Source organism: Papio anubis, chromosome 17, assembly GCF_008728515.1.
Source record: "Papio anubis isolate 15944 chromosome 17, Panubis1.0, whole genome shotgun sequence".
NCBI classification, from domain to species: domain Eukaryota; kingdom Metazoa; phylum Chordata; class Mammalia; order Primates; family Cercopithecidae; genus Papio; species Papio anubis.
In genome coordinates this window covers 59,511,870-59,532,982 of record NC_044992.1, presented here as the reverse complement: position 1 = coordinate 59,532,982, position 21,113 = coordinate 59,511,870, and the positions used below count along the sequence as shown (strand labels likewise).

Genomic DNA, 21,113 nt, shown 5'->3' with positions numbered 1-21,113 from the left:
ATGCAACACAGGTCTTCCTTAAAATGCCGACAGTTATGTATTCATCTGCTACCACTTAATTTTCCCCAACTCTGCCTAGCTCGTTCCATTCTACCTCCTGAGCCAATCCTAACTGAGGCAGGAAGGCTCTTGGAGTGGTTCCTCCGACCACTCCAAATCAAATGCACTTGATTTGATTTGTTGGTCTCAGACCTGTCCATTGGGCTGAACAAGCTCTGAGCTGAGCTGCCAGCAGAGATTCAGACCAGACAGCTGAATCTCTGGTCTGGCCTTAGAGCTCCTATGGCATGTCAATTGCAGGATGGGTTCCCACGTTACGCACTTCCGGCCCCCTCCCTTCCCTTGGCCCATCAGTGTGCCCTGTTCTCATGACCGATTTTTGTACTTGAGTCTCTGAGACCAGTTCTTCCACACCACCATCTCTCTCCCGTAAGGTTGCCAGATAAAATGTGAGACAACAATCTTTTGGCATAATTATGTCCCATACAACATCTGGGACATTCGTATACTAAAAATTACTTACCGCTTATCTGAAAATTCAAAGTTACCTGGACATCCTATATTTTCACTTACTAAAGTTGGCAACCTTATCTCTCTAGCACCATGATACTGAGTAACCTGCCTGAGTGCTGTGTACTTCTCTTCCCGTCTCCCACATTGGGGACTGTTCCCGAAACTCAAGGCCCCAATGCAGAGGCCAGCACCCTTCCTTTCACATTGCAACTGCTTTATCTGGTTGGATTCCCAGAGCCATTGATTCTGCCCTCTGGTATGAATCTCTGCTGGCAGCTCAGTTCAGAGCTTATCCAGCCCAATGGACAGGTCTGAGGCCAACTTGTTTCCTTGGCTAAGTCCCTTCTTGCCTCCAGAAGAGTCCAGGACTTGCTGACGACTGCCAGGCTTTGACTGGAATGTCCAGCTATTTCCAACCAGATTGTGACCCCAAATGGCAGAGATAATCTCTCAGTTATGCCATCTAGCATGATGTTTTGTACCTCCCTGATGCCTAATAAATGACTGTTGACTTTATTTTTTAATTTTTTATTTTTGAGACAGACTCTCACTCTGTTGCCCAGGCTGGAGTGCAGTGGCGTGATCTCAGTCCACTGCAACCTCTGCCTCCTGGGTTCAAATGATTCTCCCGTCTCAGCCTCCCAAGTAGCTGGGATTACAGGTGCCTGCCACCACATCTGACTACATTTTTTTTTCTTTGTATTTTCAGTAGAGACAGGGTTTCACCATGTTGGACAGGCTGGTCTGGAACTCCTGACTTCAAGTGATCCACCTGCCTCAGCCTCCTAAAGTGCTAGGATTACAGGTGTGAGCCACTGCACCCAGCCCAAAGTCTCTCTCGATGATTATGCAGTTGCTAGAAGCAGTGGAAGTGTTGGTGGTAGGGAACCATTTAATTGCCTGCTGTATACAGGCAGTGTGCTAACAGCTTTCTATGCATTATATTTAGAGTTGGCAAAGTAGCCTCGGGGACAAATTTGACCTGCAACCTGGGTAAATATGACCATGCTAATTTGTTTACATACTGCCTAAGGCTGCTTTTGCAGTGACAGAGACTATATAACTCACAAAACAGAAAACATTGACAATATGACCCTCTAAAGAAAATGTTTTCCAATCCAAGGGTAGACCATTGAATCCTTCTGCTAATATCTCTAGGAAGGAGGGATTATTCTAATTTCAGAAAAGAGGAAACAGGTTCAGAAAAGTTAAGATGCTTGTTCTAGAGCAAAGGTTCCCCTGCTTCTAAAATTTTACATTTGCATTTTGCCATAAAATTGCCTCTTTTTTCAAAGTTAGGGACATTGTGGGGGGAAATACTATATATATTCCTATTATTTCAAAAAAGAAAAGATATCTTAATATCCGAGTATGATGGAATATAATTACCAACAGCACTTTGGATGAAATAAATTCAATGTTATAAAAATCTCTGAATACTATTCCTGTTTTTTCTTCATTCTGCAGAGGATTGGTGAGAACATAGTCAAGGACCAGTGTGAATTCAAGAATTGGCAGTTGGGAGCCACTTGCTTAGGAATTCTGGCCAGTGAGTGGCAAAACCGGAGGACAGCCAAGCCTCTCTGACGCCAAAGCCTGTGCTGGGACCATTTATCCATCTAGAATTCACGTGCCCATTCTGTCATTCAGTAACTATTCATTGAGCACTTACGATGTGTCGGGTACTATGTTCCTGCCCAGGGCATGACAAATCATTTTCTTCCATTTCTCTCACCACCTCTCTATCCTTTGGCAATCTGGATCGAAACCAAAAACTCAACTCTTAACACAGCTCAGAAAATCATAACTATTGGCCAGGTGTTATGGCTCATGCCTGTAATCCCAACACTTTGGGAAGCCAAGGTAGGCAGATCACCTAAGGTCAGGAGTTTGAGACCAGCCTGGCCAACATGGTGAAACCCCATCTCTACCAAAAAATAAAAAAATCAGCCGGGTATGGTGGTGCACACCTGTAATCCCAGCTACTTGGGAGGCTGAGGCAGGAGAATCGCTTGAACCGGGGAGGTGGAAGTTTCTGTGGAGCCAAGATCATGCATTGCACTCCAGCCTGGGCGATGAAGTGAGACTCCATCACCAAAAAAAAAAAAAAAAAAAAAAAAATCATACACTATTTTCTTGTTGCGATAGACTGACCTGTTAGTTGCTCGGGAAAATGATCTAAATGAAAACACCACAACACAATGATATTACAGGTTCTGTCTTTTTTTCTTTCAGTCTAAGTAGTAACACTAGAGGCTATAAGGAAAAAAAGAAATTTTATCAAGCCACAGCGCCTGCCCAACCCAAATCTCTGTTGTGCAAAATAGTTCGCACATTGGCCTCTTCACTTTCAAGCTTCTCCAACAAGGAATCAGGACACAGTCCATGAGTAAAAGCTCCACCTTCCATCGATAACTACCATCATCTCTTTAATATCACGTTGCTAGAAACTGTTCTTCTATTATAGTGAACTATCACCAACAAAGCAGTCAAGCTATTTAAAAATTACAAGCAAAGGCTGATTATGTAAAGCGACTATCAAGGCACTTTAAATTAGGATTCACATTCTTGAACAAATGAGAACATTCAAATTATTGCATTATATATAACGATGTAATAGCCACATTTAAATATTTCTGACTGAATTATTCCTTTCTAAAAATTATTACATTGATAAGACAAGTAATACAAGAGACATTCCAATTACTCCACTGGTCATAGACAGAGTATTTAAAAATAATTAAATGAAACTTACTGTGTATTCTGTTTCCACAGGTTCATTTGAAGAAGAGGGGAAAGAAAAGAGACAAAAGATGATTTAGACCATGCTTATATGCAATATAAAACCACAGAACTAACAAATACTGATGAACTATAATTACGAAAAATGTACTAATGAAACCTCCATAAATACTGAATGTCTCCATGTTTGCACTGAAATTCTTTCATGATACTTCTGTGGCTGGGCAGATAAGAACAGTCAGACAAGATTCAATTACCCTATAGGTTTGTGGCTAATTAAAAACCAAAGAGTTGGCATTATAAAAGCAAACGAAAGACTAATAATTCCAGTAGAGCATTTCATTAACCATAAAGGAAATCTTTTAAGTGGAAAAGCAGCTTTTGTAACCAATAAGAAGAGCTTGTTACGATGATGTTGAGGTGGGATTTCAAATGTTAGTGTGTTTGAGGGCAGAAACCAAATCTTCTGAGCTTTTTTGGCCACAGTTTCTAGGACAGTATTCAGTACAAACAGTTTATTATCATTGCATTGCAAGTGAGAGGCAAATCGACCTTAAGATTTTCATATTATCTAATAGCAAAGGAAGTCATCTGGAGGCAGAGAGAGAATCTTTTATACAAATTATAGTCAAAATTAGGAGTAGTAAAAACAAACAAGTTAAAATAAGCAACTTGTTTATAGACAAATCATACCTCTAAAGTACTTGGGAATTATTGAGGAAACAGGGAAATAAGAATCATAAAACCTCTGGAAACGTCTCTATAAAGATCTTCACCTTCCTTCTCCATAAGTTTTTTTTTGTTTGTTTGTTTGAGATGGAGTCTCGCTGTGTCACCCAGGCTGGCGTGCAGTGTCACAATCTTGGCTCACTGCAACCTCCGCCTCCTGGTTTTGTATTTTTAGTAGAGACGGGGTTTCACTATCTTGGCCAGGCTGGTCTCGAACTCCTGACCTGAAGTAATCCACTGGCCTCGGCCTCCCAAAGTGCTGGGATTACAGGAGTCAGCCACTGCTCCTGGCCCTCGATAAGCTATTCATTGTAACTCTAAGAAGGAAGATGGAATGGGCTTAGCTTAGTCCCCCTGACACCTGCCATCTCTGTGTCTGTGTTAGAAGTGCTGATGACCTGCAAGTAAGAAATCAGAAAAGGAGAGGGATACTACAGGGCTCCCACAAGGCCCTGCTTGGATCATCAACTGTAAATCAGTGAAATTCAACGACGCTGTGTCCTTGCATTCACTACATGTGGCATACGGTTGTACTAAAGACTTACCTGTAATTGTGTAGGGATAATAGTTCCAAGCCTTCTCTGTCACATAAAATATTTTGGGGACAACAGCTCTAGCCCAACTAGGCAGTTTGCTAAGAGGAAAGAAAGAAAAAGGACAATTAGAATCTGTTCAGAGTCTCACCACACTATCACATTTTTCTGGATAAAATGCTAGAGAAATCAGGGGGATGCTGGGGCATCTCTTTTCTCCACAGCTGCCCTTTCCCCATCTCTTTGGTGTCTGTCATAGTTAATTGCTTCCCGTGCATATTCAAGTGCTCTCAAAACGTGTAAAGACAGAAGGCTACAGCCTGGCGGGGGGACTCCATCAGACTGTCAGCCTGTCCCCTTTGGATTTGCAAAGACATGAGAATTCAGGGCCTGAAGGGTTCCATGTCTGGAGGGTTGGCCAGCCTGACCTTTGTCTCCTAGGAGTGGTATCCTGGAATGTTTACGCCCAAACACTGGCAGGGAGAGGAAGCTAATCTTAGAGATAGACGTCAGCCTAAGCAACCCATACAAGTGACCTTTTGAAAATGGACAAAAGCAACAGAGAGCAGCAACTTGGAGATAGGAAGAGGAACAAAATCTAGTTGTAGTGGGTTGAATTGTGTCTGCCCCAAAAGATACATCCACATCTTCACCTCCAGTAACTGTGAATATGACCTGATTTGAAAAAAGGCTCTTTGCAGATGTAATTAAGTTAAAGATCACAAGATGAAATCATCCTGGATTTAGGGTAAGCCCTAACTCCAATGACTGGTATCCTTATAAGAGAAAGGAGAAAGACATTTAAGACTCAGAGACACACCGAGGGGACAGCCACACGAGGACAGAGGCAGACATGGGAGTGGGGTTGCTGCAAGTCAAAGAACCCAAGAAGCTGGGACAGAGGCACGGGACAGATTCTCTCTCAGTTTCCCCAGAAAGAAACACCACTGCCGACACCTTCATTGCGGGTTTCCGGCCCCCAGAACTGCTAGCGGATAAATTTGTGTTGTTTTAATCCACCTAGTTTGCGGCAATTTGTTTCGGAAAGTTATTACAAAGCCAATAAAATGACACAGCCATTCCTCTGGAGCAGTCATTTGCAGAAAACAAATTCTCAAAAGGCACAGGTCCCAAGGTCTTTTGCAAACCAAAAACCAATGAAGTTTTGTTTTTCTTCAGAGGCAAACCTTAGAGAACAGTGCAGCCCCAGCTAATTCCTTAAATATTATATTGAAATATATACTATTTCTATTCCTTAAGACATATCTGCATGATTTCATTTTTATCCCAGCCCAATAATCAAGGGTTTCTGTCCTTCCAGAGGTTACCATTTGCTTCTTTCCTACTCTGGGGCCTATAGCTAAGCGTCTGGGCCGCTCATGTCTAGCAGTCGATCAGATCCAGGGAGACTCCGCAGACTTTCAGCTTCTTAGGGCTACATGTTGGCCATAAGAAACATCAAGAAGCGGTTCTGAATTCCAAGATGATAGAACCAGGAGGCTGGAAGGCACGTGGAGCTAATAGAATCCCAAGTCTCAAACCCCTCTTGGATGTGAAATCTAAATGACAATCAGAGCCTGTAAAATACTGCGTACCTTGCCTGTCTTTTCCAGTTGTTTCTCTTATTTCTGACAGTAACCAGGCCTGGCTTTTGAAAAGACAAAGATGGATTCTCAGTGGCTGGCCGGACCTAACTCATAGCTCCCGGCTGTTCCTCAGGGTTAAAACAAATGGGAAAGCAAAGCTCCCCGGAAGTTGAGTGAGTGTCAGACGAAGGCCCCTGCTCTTAGGTGGGCTGTGAGGAGTCAGCGGAAGCAGTTTGATCATTCATATAACAATCCTTGCTGCTCTGATGCAGAATTTTTCACTCCTATAAAATCCTCTCTGCAGTAACTGCTCATTTCCCTTACGTTCACACTGCTCAAAAGGATGGGGTTTTTATAGCTTTCGCTGATGATGTATTCCATCCATCACCAAAGTTGGAGTGCAACTCAGGTGACGCCGACAGTGGGAAAATTGCACTGGCTCGCTTGCAGGAAATGGTCATGAGCAAAACTTCCTCTGGTTCCTTCCTGTTTGCCCCCGTACCCGAGCGCAATATGCCAATGGTAGTGTGGGAAGATGTGGATTCCAGTTGCAGACGGGTGATTTTCTTGTGCTTTTAATGGACTGACACAGGGATGGAGAATCTCCCTCAAGTAAGCCAGGCATTATTTAGCTTAGACAAAACGCATATGTCTCTCTACAGTATTAAAGCCCATTCTCCACTGTCCTCTTGCGGGCAGGGGTTCCATCTACACTGCACCCCTCCTCAAATTCACTCCAATCCTCATGCATAGTAGTACTCTGGGGCCCAAGTACCTCCTCACCCCATAATTCATTCCTTACAGCATTTTAAACGCCTCCCAGCAGAACCAGACTCCTGAGCCACAATCATTTTCTAGAAGAGAGGTGAAAATTATTGGCCATTTTCCATCCACGTCGAGACTTTTCCTATTTGTAAATGGTCCCTCAGGACCCCAGATTCTAGAATCTATTTTAGGTGTTTCAGTCACCAACTTATATAGGATATGCAGCATGATAATCAATGATCTTTTCCATTGAGATGACCTAAAAAACCACAATCATTTAGTCAAGATGGTTGATATTTTATGGAACTCTTCTTCCTTTTTTGGGAGACGTCTTGCTCTGTCCCCCAGGCTGGAGTACAGTGACGCAATCTTGGCTCACCGCAACCTCCGTCTCCTGGGTTGAAGCTATTCTCCTGCCTCAGCCTCCCGAGTAGCTGGGATTACAGGCATGCACTACCATGCTCAGCTAATTTTTGTATTTTTAATAGAGACAGGGTTTCACCAGGTTGACCAGGCTGGTCTTGAACTCCTGACCTCAGGTGATCTGCCCGCCTCAGCCTCCTTAAGTGCTGAGATTATTGGCATGAGCCACAGCGCACGGCCTGGACTCTTCTAATTAGTCTAGAAAGGAGGTTCCTTCTGGTATTTTCCAGGCCAGGTACGAGAGGCATTTGCAACAACTTCCATGATGCGCTATTTAAATATTTTTAAGCCCACTAACAGATCTTCTCTCAGCCCCCAATTTCCTCGGAGCACATCATTATTCGAATCATTTGTCTGAAAGCAAAATTTATTTTTCCCTGCAGCAATGATTTATCAGGGCCTGTAAAGGAAAATGGAATTAAATTAGTCCCCACTGTTACTGTCACTTTCATGATGTATACTGTCACACAGCCTACAATTCCAAGAAAAAGTCTGTCAGTCAAGCTCACTCTCAAGTGTCAAACAAGAGCCTCTCTGTTAGAAAGGGAGCAAGTTTGAATCAAGTCTCCTTGGTCTATAGGCTAGGGTCAAACCTCCAGTGGCCCATCTCACCAGGGCTCAGGCTTTAGAGACATTGAGGAAAAAGAGGGGCAAAATGATACCATAACCAGCGTCGTATTCCCCCAGATGCTTTGTCAACGCCTCCCAAAGACAGACTTTTCAAAAGCTTTGGTTTCTTACTTACTTACTTTATTTATTTATTTGAGACAGAGGCTTGCTCTGTCGCCCAGGCTGGAGGGCAGTGGCATAATCTTGGCTCACTGCAACCTCCAGTTCCCAGGTCCAAGGGATTCTCCCGCCTCAGCCTACCATATAGCTGGGATTACAGGTGTGTGCCACCACGCCAGGCTTATTTTTGTATTTTTAGTAGAGACGAACTTTCACCAGGTTGGCCAGGCTAGTCTCGAACCTCTGACCTCAAGTGACCCACCCACCTTGGCCTCCCAAAGTGCTGAGATTACAGGTGTGAGCTACCATGCCAGCCTGGATTCTTAACTTTTAAACGTTGGTATGAAATAGAAACTATCAATGACACAGCCAAATGGACAACTCATCTGGTTTGCCTGAGACTTCCCTGGTTTTTTTTTTTTTTTTTTTGAGACGGAGTCTTGCTCTGTCACCCAGGCTGGAGTGCAGTGGCCGGATCTCAGCTCACTGCAAGCTCCTCCTCTCGGGTTCACGCCATTCTCCTGCCTCAGCCTCCCGAGTAGCTGGGACTACAGGCACCCGCCACTTCGCCCGGCTAGTTTTTTGTATTTTTTAGTAGAGACGGGGTTTCACCGTATTAGCCAGGATGGTCTCGATCTCCTGACCTCATGATCCGCCCGTCTCGGCCTCCCAAAGTGCTGGGATTACAGGCTTGAGCCACCGCGCCCGGCCGACTTCCCTGGTTTTAACACTGAAAGTCCCATCCACCAGAAAATCCCTCAGTTCCAGGCAAACTGGGATGGTTGGTCACCCTAGAACAGGGGTTCTCGCTAGAGGGAGATTTTGCCACCCTCCCCCCATCCCCAGGAGGCATCTGGCAATGTCCGGAAATTTTCGGTTGTCTCAACAGAGGTGGGGTGGGGTGGGCGGTGCTGCTGGCATCTGCTAAGCAGAGGCCCAGGATGCGGCTCAACCTCCTATGATGCACAGGACAGGCCCCAACCCCCCACAACAGCAAATAAAGATCCAGCCCAAAGCATCAGCAGCAACAAGGTTTAGAACCCTGGCAGATGTCTCTCATGTCATAAATTCCCTAAGGTTCCCGAAATCACAGCTGACTTGATAAGAAGGTCCTGGGGCAGGCGTAATCTGAACTGGTCTTGGGTTAAGGGTGTTTACCTACTTCCTAAAGAGCTTCTGGAGCAGAAACCTAAATCATCCCTCCATTAGAAGCTTCTGGTACTTTACAATCCCCATGATCACAAAATTCCCCCGGTACCTAATGTCACATTGCAATGTATGCTCACTCGGGCTTTGTTCCGGGAGGTTTTGAGCACCATTAGGCCAAACGTATTTATATGGAGTCTAATTTCATTTTCTCAACAGGGGTCAGCATTACGGCGGTCTTAACTAGAAATTTTGTTTTGTTCTTTTCTTTTTTCTCTTTTGAGTCAGGGTCTCGCTCTGTTGCCCAGGCTAGAGTGCAGTGGCATGATCGTGCCCCTCTGCAGCCTCGACTTCCTGGGCTTAAGTGATCCTCCTCCCTTGGCCTCCCTGGTAGTTGGGACTAAAGGCATGCACCATCACACCCAGCTAATTTTTAAATTTTCTTGCAGAGATAGGGTCTTACTATGTTGCCCAGGCTGGTCTCAAACTCCTGGGCTCAAGCAATCCTCCCATCTCAGCCTCCTGAAATGCTGGGATTACAGGCATGAGCCAGTGCACCTGGCCTTTACCAGAACTTAAACATTCCCAACAGAAAAGATAGTCCTGGAATTTTCTTCTAGACAGCGTGCCTAAAATCTGCCACATTCTGCAACGAGATTATGCTCAAATAACTGCAGCTCGTTTTAAATAGAACTCTGCTACCTTCATATCCTCATTTCTCACAAGATAGTCCAGGAGGAATATACTGACCTTTTGTTTCCTCATTGCACTGAAACTGGCAATTGACATCTGTTTGATTCATAATCAATTTGCCCCCATTCAATTCTATGTGCAGTGATTTCTGGGGTCTTAAAATATATTCTCCAGCTGCTCTGATTCATTTAGTTACTCTTCTAAGTGATTGTTCTGGCTGGTCTTTTAGTTGTGCTCTTAATGTAATTGTTTATATGGCAGTAGGGAAGTGAGCAGTTTCCGGACCAGAGCTATCACCTGTGGGAGGCAGGGCTGCCAAGGCCTCCCCCGCAGGGACTGGCCAGAAACCGAGTTCCTTGAACTTGGACTCACAGCCCCACCCCCGACCTCCCTGCTTAAAAACACAGTTTGTGTCAGGATTCTGGGAAAAGGGGCCTGCCTCCTGCAGGTTCCTGGAAGGCTCCTGCTTGGACAGCATCAGGGTCATGTGGCCAGTGTGCTGAGAAGCCCCTGGCGAGGCGACACAGGACACACCATCATCCATCAGCAGTGAGGCAGAACCAAGGTGGAAAGCCTCCTGGAAAACCTCTGAGATCTCAACCAGGCCTAAGCATTCTGTTTCTATGATTTCCCACAGGAGCACGGGGAGGGGGCCCGGCAGCATGAGAGTCCCTGGCACGTTCCTAAGTACTGAGATAGGGACAGAATAGGATAGCATGGATTGAAAGGTTGGAAGGAAGCACCTCATGTTCTCTATTATTTTCCATAACACTTATCACCTTCTATGTGTGCATGTGTGTGTGTACATATATATATATATATATATATGTATGTGTATGTACATATATATCGTCTCCCTATATAAATAATATGTAATATAAATAAGTATACAGACTATATAAAATTATATATTCTAGACGATATACGGTTTTTTGGGGTTTGTTTTTTTTTTTGAGATGGAGTCTTGCTTTGTCAACCAGGCGTGGCACGACCTCCACCTCCCAGATTCAAGTGATTCTCCTGCCTCAGCCTCCTGAGTAGCTGGGACTACAGGCGCACGACACCACTCCCGGCTAATTTTTTTTGTATTTTTCGTAGAGACAGGGTTTCATCGTGTTAGCCAGGATGGTCTCAATCTCCTGACCTCCTGATCCACCTGCCTCGGCCTCCCAAAGTGCTGGGATTATAGGGGTGAGCCACTGCACGCTGGCCAATATACTGTTCTTTATTATGGCTATTGTGCATTGTCACTCCCAAGTGGAATGCAAGTCCCACCAGGGCAGGGATCTTTGTTCTGTTCACTATTGCAACCCCAGCACCTGGAACGGTGCCTGCTGCTCAGCAGGTGTTTCTGTCTCTCTCTCTGCCTGTATATGTGTGTGTGTGTATATATGTATAGACTATGTATATAGTCTACATATTCACATAGTCAAGTAACTTGACCAGCTATTACTAGATAAGGAGCCATCTTTCAAACACAGCATGGGCAGCAGCTCATATATTTTGGTAAAAAATAAAAAAATAAATGGATAGAGAGACCCATATTTTATGTCATTTATTTTCAGACAGAGTCCTGCTCTGTCACCCAGACTGGAATGCAGTGATGCAATCTCAGTTCACTGCAACCTCCACCTCCTGGGTTCAAGCAATTCTCATGCCTCAGCCTCCAGAGTAGCTGGGACTACAGGCATGCCACCACACACAGTTAATTTTTGTATTTTTAGTAGAGATAGGGTTTCACCAGCTTGGCCAGGCTGGCCTCAAACTCCTGACCTCAAGCGATCTGCCTGCCTCGGCCTCCCAAAGTGCTGGGAGACCTATATTTTAGAAGCAGGGTCTCACTTTGTCACCCAGGCTGGAGTGCAGTGGTGCCAACATAGCTCACTGTAACCCTGAACCCTTGCGCTCAGGCAGTCCTCCTGCCTCAGCCTCTTGAGTAGCTAGGACTAGAGGAGTGTGCTACCACGCCTGCCTATATCTTAAACTTTTTGTAGAGACAGAGTCTCACTATATTGCCCAGGCTTATCTCAAACTCCTGGCCTCAAGGGATCCTCCTGCCTCACCCTCCCAAAGTGCTGGGATTACAGGCGTGAACCACCATGCCCGGCCTCAATATATATTGTTTGAATGACTAAATATTGTCTTTGTATATCTAGAAGTTAATAATTAACATAGAGATTCTTGGGAAAATAGCATGAAAATGAGCTATTTGGTCAGAGTCTATGTCTCTGACACTTTCTCTATTGCCTGTTGCCCGGGCAGTGGAATCTCTCAAAGCCACACAAGTTCTGGCCACTGAGCTTATTTTGGAGAAGATCTGGGAGAATAGGAAGCAGAAATGGGAAAGAAAGACCCAAGCCATGACCACAAGGTTCTACCAACAAGCTGTTAGGTAAAAGGACCAGCTGGTAGTTTTGCAAGCCCATCAGTTAAAAAAGGGTTCATGACTTACGAAAGCTTTATCCTCTCCTACCCAAAGCCACCAGAGGCCAGGAGACATTGCTGTGGAAGGCAAGGGCCACGTAGCGGGAAAAATGTTCTCTCCCTGAAAATCAATTCAGGCATTAGGCGGAATCACCGTTAGAAGCTGGCAACCATCCCTGACTGGCAGCTGCCAGCACAGCCTAATTAATCCAGCAGCCAGGGTGGTGAAGAACATGACACTTCATGGCTGAAAAACAAGCCTAAAAATAGCCTCCATCTTTTCTCCAGTGCCCCTCCACCCCCACCCCCATTCCCTCCCCTCCTGGGCTTCAGTGGGAAGGGATCCGAGAGATGCTAGTGATTAAGTGAAAAGAAAAGGTGACAAAAGAAAAGTCCACCTTCATATGTTTCTGGGTGACAGGTTTTATTTAGAATCACTATTCTAGAATTTGATTTGTATCATGCCCCCATTCCTTGGATGCCAGTTGTAACCAGGATTTTTGAAGATGAGCCAAGGCATACTACTTACTTGGTTAACTGAACTGGATCAAAAGCTCAAGTACAGGCTGGGCGCAGTGGTTCACGCCTGTAATCCCAGCACTTTGAGAGGCCAAGGTGGGCAGATCACCTGAGGTCAGGAGTTCGAGACCAGCCTGACCAACATGGTGAAACTCTGTCTCTACTAAATATATAAAAATTAGCCCGGCATGGTAGCAGGTGCCTGTAATCCCAGCTACTCTGGAGGCTGAGGCGGGAAAATCACTTGTACCTGGGAAGCAGAGGTTGCAGTGAGCCAAGATTATGCCACTGCACTCCTGCCTGGATGACAGAGCGAGACTCCCTCTAAAAAAAAAAAAAAAAAAAGCCCTAGCACAACTACCGAATGTATTATTGTATTAGTACTAATGTAAATGTACTAATGCATTAGTACTCATATACCAAATATAATAGGCAACCATTACAATATATCAACAGTATGTCACATGCTGTAGGAGGGGGCCAGATGAAGCAATCTCACAATCTCTGGGAAATGAGAGGCATGTATTAAAAGGATGAATGGCATTTTCAAAGGACATTAGACCCAATTAAAAAACTGGCAAAGGAATAGACATTTCTCCAAAGAAGATATACAAATGGCCAATGAACACATGAAGAGACACTCAACATCATTAGTCATTAGAGAAATGCAAATGAAAACTACAACGAGATACCACTTCACACCCACTAGGATGGCTATCATCAGAAAGACAGACAATAGCAAGCGTCAGTGATTATGTGGAGAAATTGGAGCCCTATGGCATTCCTGATGGGAATATAAAATAGTGCAGCCACTTCGGGAAACAGTTTAGCAGTTCCTTTCTCCCATTCACTGGTAGCCCAGGGCTTCGTCTGGGAACCCAATGGGGCACTTGTGTTTGGGATTTTGGAACAAGTGATGGAAAGAAAAAAGGGACAATTCAGATCTACTCAGGACAGCTGTGGTGCTGATGGCTGGGGGCAGAATGAAGCCATCTGGCTCTGCTTAAAGATGGCTGTCATCATGGGGCTGTTGATTTCTGCCCACTCTTAAGCCTCCAGATGATCCTGAGGACTCCTAACATCTTTCCATGAAATGTCCTCTCTGCTCAAGAGACTCAGTTTCTCTTGCTGGCAACTGTGGACCTTGACTGCTAAAGCCTCACGCCTCCTTTTTGGCCTGTCTCCCACTCATCCCCCATAGACAACGTAACCACCAGCCAAAGCGGACCAGAGGTCGATAGACGGATGTTTACGCTCTCTTTGCTTAGTGATAATAATTATTGTTGACTCTAACTCCCCTTTGAGCAACTTTCTCATTTCCACATTAACTAGAGAGTAGGCTCTGATTACACAGGCTTTGAATATTTCCAGTGCCTCTAATAATTACTTTAGGCAATCAATAAGGCAGTTTCTGAATGTGGTTTGACTTCCCATACAGATTGATGTAAGGAAGAGAATCCACTCACTATGCCGGCTCAAGTGTTCAGGTCCATAGGTCAATGATATTTCTCTGTGTACATTATTAAATGGGCACTGGGAACATCTTAGTTACGGCCGGTCCAACAATCAGGACCCACTCCCCTGTGGACTTACGAAAACACTGGAACCAAATGGCCTTGGACCGTACCTTGATCAGGAGGCAAGAACCATGACCATGGCTTATTTCTTAAGGGATTCTCTCCAATGCCTGCACAATGTGTTGTACGTCGTACATTTCAGCAAATACTCGTTTAATGAATTACGATTCTGAAGCAGCCCAACCCACAAGGCAGTCACATGACTTATGCATGTAGGACTTGAGTCACCTTGAGGTGGCTCTAGGTTGTGACGATTAAGTAATGGATTTGGTTTTCTTGTAGGATTATGGGGATTTATCTAATTCATATTCTGTCAATTTTTTTCTTTCTCTCTTGCTAAATCATAATCTTACTGGTTCTAAAATATGCATCCCTCCTCTACCAAATACGCCAAGAACTTTTTAAAATTATGAAATGGTGGACCTGGTTTAGAATGGTGCAAGCGTAACTAAAAATATTTCTTTTCTTGTGCCTCATTGGTTACATGTGCATGCTGGAAGAGAATCAGGACAATCAATGTCTGATAGATAGTCTGAGTGTCGAAAGTTAGGGTTGAAAAGGATCTTCCAGGTTGTCCACCTTAACCAGCCACCCAATATGTTCAACCGCCTAATAGATGTCTGAATCTCCTTCAGGACAAACCTGAGGAACAGGGTCTCGCTCTTGCTGAAACACCTCCAGCAACAGCAAAATCCACTGTAAGGCATTCTGAGATGGTTTGTGTGCTTGGAAATGTCTTCCTTAACCTGAGCCGAAGTCTTTCTCCTGGCATTCCTACCCACCGGTCTTGGTCCCATTGGTCCTGCTAAGCGAGGTCTTGTGGCGTACATAGTTCTGATTCTTCTCCATCTAATGGCACCATGATACACCCAAGTCTAGCTTTTCCAGGTTAAGTATCCTTGATTTCTTCAGTCGTTCTATCACTTGAGTTTCTAGTTCTTGAGTTACTAGATATAGTTTGTCTATATCCATTTTAAAATGTGCCATTTAGGAACAGATAAAAATATTCCGAGTATGTTTTGACTAGTGGAAAATTGGGCAGGATTATCAAGTACATGGTTTTAGATATTTTACTTTACTTTTATTGATGCAGTTGAAGAATAATGTTTGCAGCTGTATATCTATTACATACACACTCATAAATTATTGTGTATGTATATGTGTGTGTGTATATATATATGTATAATTGCTTCATATTGAATTGTCAACTAAAATTACTGTATTTCTTTCAAACAGGCCATTGCAAAGTTATTAGTATTTCATCCCATACTTACATAATTTGTATTTTGGGATCCAAAGATAAGACCATACACTTGCCCCTATTTAATTTCATCTTGATAGAAAATGGCCTGTAATTCCAAACTACTGAAGTTTTTCTGGATCCTCACTCAGTCTTTTATTTTATTTATTTTTATTTTTATTATTATTTTTTGAAACAGAATCTGGCTCTGTCCCCCAGGCTAGAGTGCAGTGATGCAATCTTGGCTCTCTGCAACCTCAGGCTCCCAGGCTCAAGCGATTTTCACGCCTCAGTCTCCTGAGTAGCTGGGATTACAGGTGCCTGCCACCGCTCCTGGCAAATTTTTGTATTTTTAGCAGGTGGGGTTTCACCATGTTGGCTAGGCTGGTCTCGAACTCCTGACCTCAAGTGATCCATCTGCCTTGGCCTCCCAAAGTGCTGGGATTACAGGTGTGAGCCATCGTGCCTAGCCCTCACTCAATCTTTTAAAGTTATCACCCTTCCTGGCTGTGGGTTTCTCAAGGGTATGGATATCTTCTAGATATTTAGCCAGATGTTGGCTTAAAAAATCCAGTAGGACCGGCCGGGCGCGGTGGCTCACGCCTGTAATCCCAGCACTTCGGAAGGCCGGGGCGGGTGGATCACGAGGTCAGGAGATCGAGACCATCCTAGTTAATATGGTGAAACCCTGTCTCTACTAAAAAATACAAAAAAATTAGCTGGGCATAATGGTGGATGTCTGTAGTCCCAGCTACTTGGGAGGCTGAGGCAGGCAAATGGTGTGAACCCGGGAGGCAGAGCTTGCAGTGAGCTGAGATTGCGCCACTGCACTCCAGCCTGGGCAACACAGCAAGACTCCATCTAAAAAAAAAAAAAAAATCCAATAGGACCAAGTTCAGACTTCTGAGTCACATTACTAAATCACATTATTTTCTAAGTTACACATAGAATTTTCTCTCCTGGTTGCCACTATCCATCATCCGTACCTTTTGTTATTCAATCAGTCACTAATCCACCCAATTTTGACAGTAAGCAGGTTCCATTTCTTCACCTAATTTACTTTTAAAATATTATGTTTAATTGTGGAGAATTTCACATACATAAAAAATCAAGAGAAAGGTAACAGACATGCATGTATCTGCCACCCAGAATTTATATTTTCGATTTTATTTTTAAATTACAGTAAAATAGACCATTTTTGGTGTACACTTCTGAATTTTAACATTACCATTCAGATTTAACAAATTAACATTTCCCTATATTTGTGATGAACTTTCTTCTTTTAAAAAAACGAATAGGCCGGGTGTGATGGCTCACACCTGTAATCCCAGCACTTTGGGAGGCCAAGGTGGGAGGATCACTTGAGGTAAGGAGTTTGAAACCAGCCTGGCCAACACGATGAAATGTCATCTCTACTAAAAAATACAAAAATTAGCCAGGCGTGGGCGCACACGCCTGTAATCCCAGCTACTCAGGAGGCTGAGGCACGAGTATCTCTTGAGCCCAGGAGGTGGAGATTGCAATGAGCCAAGATCATGCCACTGCACTCCAGCCTGGGCGACAGAGCAAGACTCCATCTCAAAAAAATATATAAAATAAAATAAAATAAATAAAATGTTGTAGATACAGGTAAAGTTTCCTCTCATGCCAACTCATTCCTCTCTCTTCCCAAAGGTAACCACAACTTGAGGGTGGTTTCTCCATGTTTTGATGCTTTTATTACATATGTGGTTGTCTGTAAACAATATCTATAAATGTAGTAATATTATGTGTATCTTTAAAATAGATATAAATGGCATCATATTATATGTGTGTATATACATTTGTTTTTTGTTTCTTTTTTGAGACGGAGTCTCGCTCTGTCGCCCAGGCTCAAGTGCAGTGGTGCGATCTCAACTCACTGCAACCTCTGCCTCCCGGCTTCATGCCATTCTCCTGCCTCAGCCTCCCGAGTAGCTGGGACTACAGGCGCCCGCCACCACGCCTGGCCAATTTTTTATATTTTTAGTAGAGATGGGGTTTCACCATGTTAGACAGGATGGTCTCAATCTCCTGACCTCATGATCCGTCCGTCTCAGCCTCCCAAAGTGCTGAGATTATAGGCGTGAGCCACCGCACCCGGCCTTGTTTTTGTTTTTTGCAGCTGATATATTGCACATTATGCTGTGCATTTGAAATTTATCAAAGTATGTCTGGTTCATTAAGTTGAACTGCTGTGGAATTTTCCACTATGTGAATGTGCCATAATGTATTCCCATTCGCAGATATTTGAATCGCTTCCATTTCTTTTCTATTGCATACAGCATTAGGACTAATCTCCTGGTAAATGTCTCCTTGTGTACAGTGCAAGAATTTTTCTAGGGCTCTACCTAGAAATATAATTGTTAAGTGGAATGTATATATGTTTTCAACTTTTCCAGTTGCTGTTCACTGCTCTCTAAAGAGGTGATATCAGTTTATATCTCCTACTAGCATTGGAAGTGAGTTGTTTTCGCGTATCTTTGTGAACACCTGACATTAGCAGATTTTTAAAATTTTTGTCCATCTGATGTGTGTAAAAGAGGATGCTATTGCTGTTTTATTTTGTGTTTTCCTGTTTTCTAATAAGGTGAGAACTTTTTTCATGTATATATTACCCATTCACATTTCCTTTTTTCTGAATTGCATGTTCAATTCTTTGCCCATCTTTTGATTGGATTATTTTGTCTTTTTTTTTTCAAAGTGAAAAAAAAAGGATCTCTAAGAGTTGTTTTTTTTTTTTTTTTCAATTAAATACTAGTCCTTGGTCTATATGTGCATTTTCAAATACTTACTTCCAGGCAGGGATGGTTCTTTTTTTTTTTTTTTTTTTTTTGAGACAGAGTCTCACTCTGTCGCCCAGGCTGGAGTGCAGTGGCACTATCTCGGCTCACTGCAAGCTCCGCCTCCCCGGTTCACGCCATTCTCCTGCCTCAGCCTCCCGAGTAGCTGGGACTACAGGTGCCCGCCACCACGCCCGGCTAATTTTTTTTGTATTTTAGTAGAGACGGGGTTTCACCATGTTAGCCAGGATGGTCTCCGATCTCCTGACCTCGTGATCCGCCCGTCTGGGCCTCCCAAAGTGCTGGGATTACAGGCGTGAGCCACTGCGCCCGGCCCAGGGATGGTTCTTTTAATTTTGGTGTCTTTCGCTATGCAAAGGTTTTTTTTTTTTTAAACTTTTTATGTGTGTGTTTTTTGCTATGCAAAGGCTCTTAATTTTAGCATTGTAATATTAATGATTGCATTTATTTATGTTTTATTTAATTAGTCCTAGTCTACTATCCAAATAATATAGCTATTTGCATATATTTTCTTTTGATTTTTTCACATTTAAGTTTTTAATCAATCTGGAATTTATTTATTTATTTATTTATTGAGACAGGGTCTTGCTCTGTTGTCCAGGCTAGAGTGCAGTGGCGTGATCTTGGCTCACTGCAACCTCCACCTCTAGGGCTCAAACAATCTTCCCACTTCAGCCTCCTGAATAGCTGGGACCACAGGTGTGTGCCACCACACCTGGCTAATTTCTGTATTCTCTGTAGAGATGGGGTTTCACCATGTTGCCCAGTCCAGTCTTGAAATCCCAGGCTCAGTTGATCCTCCCACCTTGGCCTCTCAAATTGTTGGGATTACAGGAATGAGCCACCACGCCCAGCCATGGAGTTTATTTGTGTGTGTAGTGTGAAGGAGAGCTCTAGTCATTCTTCCAATTAGAATACTAGTCATCTCAACATCATATACTGAGGAGTTCATCTTCCCCTCAATAATTTTATGCCAGCTCTGTTAAATACAAAGCACTAATAATGGCTTGGATCTGTTTTGGGGCTACTTTGTTCCATGAGTTTGTTTAACTCTGCTCTAGTACCCCACTGCCTTAATTACTTATATAATTACTTAGGCAATTAGTTAATTAGCTTTATAATGACATCTGGTAGGTCAAGTCCCTCCTTCAGCTTTCCAAATTGTTCATATTCTGCTAATATCTCTCCAGTTCTATTTTTTTTCCCTTTTGAGATGGAGTCTTGCTCTTGTCACCCAGGCTGGAGTGCAGGGTAACGACCTTTGGCCTACTGCAACCTCCACCTAGGTCTTAAGGTTGATCTCCCTCAGCCTCCCAAGTAGCTGGGACTACAGTATGCAGCTACCACGCCAGCTAATTTTTGTATTTTTACTAGAGACGTGGGTTCCACCATATTAGCTAGGATGGTCTCTAATCTCCTGACCTCATGATTCCCACCTCGACCAAAGCATGAGAGATGATTACACCTGGAGCCTCACCCCACTCAGCACCAGTTCTATTTTTTTAAAAACAACATGTTGGCATTTTGAGTTAATTTTATTAAATTTATAGATTGATTTGAGATTTGATGCCAACTTTGTAACATTTCCCATCCATGAATATGGTATATTTCACTATTTGTCTAGGGCTTTTAAAATGACTTCCACAAATGTTTTACGTTTTTCTCCAAAAAGATTTTGCATATCTTGTAGGCTGATTACTGGGTAACTTTGTTTCTTTTTCTATTATAAATAAGAATGTTTTAAATTATATTTTCTCTATTTTTCCTGCTGTATAATAATGCTGTGGATTTTTCTATATGGACTGTACCCAACGATCTTGCTGAATTCTCATATTGATGGCAACAGCTGTAAAAAATTGAAATTTCTATCAGACAATCATGTTATCTGCAAATGATCATTTTGTTTCTTCCTTTCCTCTTTATTTCTCTCTTGTTTTATTGCATTGGCTAGGACCTTTACACAATGTTGAACAGACATGGTAATAACAAGGATCCTTAATGTGTTCCTGACTTTACTCCGAATAAGTACACAGATTTATTAAATGTTAATTTCATCAATTTCAGGGGTTAATCTGATTAGGTCATGATACATTGTTGTTATTATTATTTTCTGAGGTATTTTATTTGCTAATGTTTTATATAGTGTTTTCATGTCTATGTTCTCAACTGAGATTGGCCTATAAGTTTCTTTTTGGTATGGTTACTGTCCAGGTTGTTATCAAGGTTCACTTGGTAGGCACTATTAGTGTTCTTTCCAACAGTTAGCCCCCATAATTTGCACTTTCTTTCTTTTTTTTTTTGAGACCTATGAGTCTCTGTTGCCCAGCTCTGGAGCTGCAGTGGCCGGATCTCAGCTCACTGCAGCCCTCCCGGTTTAATGCCATTCTCCTGCCTCAGCCTCTCCTGAGTAGCTGGGACTACAGGTCACCCACCTCGGCCCGCTATTTTGTATTTTTAGTAGGAGGCTGGGTTTCACTTGGGTTAGCCAGGATGGTCTCGACCTCCATCTTGCAGGATCCTACCTGCCTCGCCTCCCAAAGTGCTGGGATTACAGGCTTGAACTCCCCACTTTCTTACACACAAATCATGAAGTGGGGATACATCAGAACAGATTCTCTTTGAATAGCAAAGTTATTCCTTGAACATCCCTCTTTTTATCAAGGAGGAAAAAT

At 43.3% G+C, this 21,113-nt stretch overlaps 1 protein-coding gene across 8 annotated transcripts in view; it reads right to left on the bottom strand.

Moving 5' to 3' along the window:
- Window positions 1-21,113, bottom strand: part of PITPNC1 (phosphatidylinositol transfer protein cytoplasmic 1) — a 318,834-nt gene that overhangs the window by 138,421 nt on the left and 159,300 nt on the right. For all 8 annotated transcript variants that reach the window (XM_021929335.2, XM_021929336.2, XM_003913328.4 and 5 more), the window contains 2 exons: window positions 4,530-4,618; window positions 3,269-3,276 (listed from right to left, as the gene is read on the bottom strand). In XM_021929335.2, the coding sequence (XP_021785027.1) occupies window positions 3,269-3,276; window positions 4,530-4,618 (97 nt within the window). The remainder of the gene's footprint in view (window positions 1-3,268; window positions 3,277-4,529; window positions 4,619-21,113) is intronic.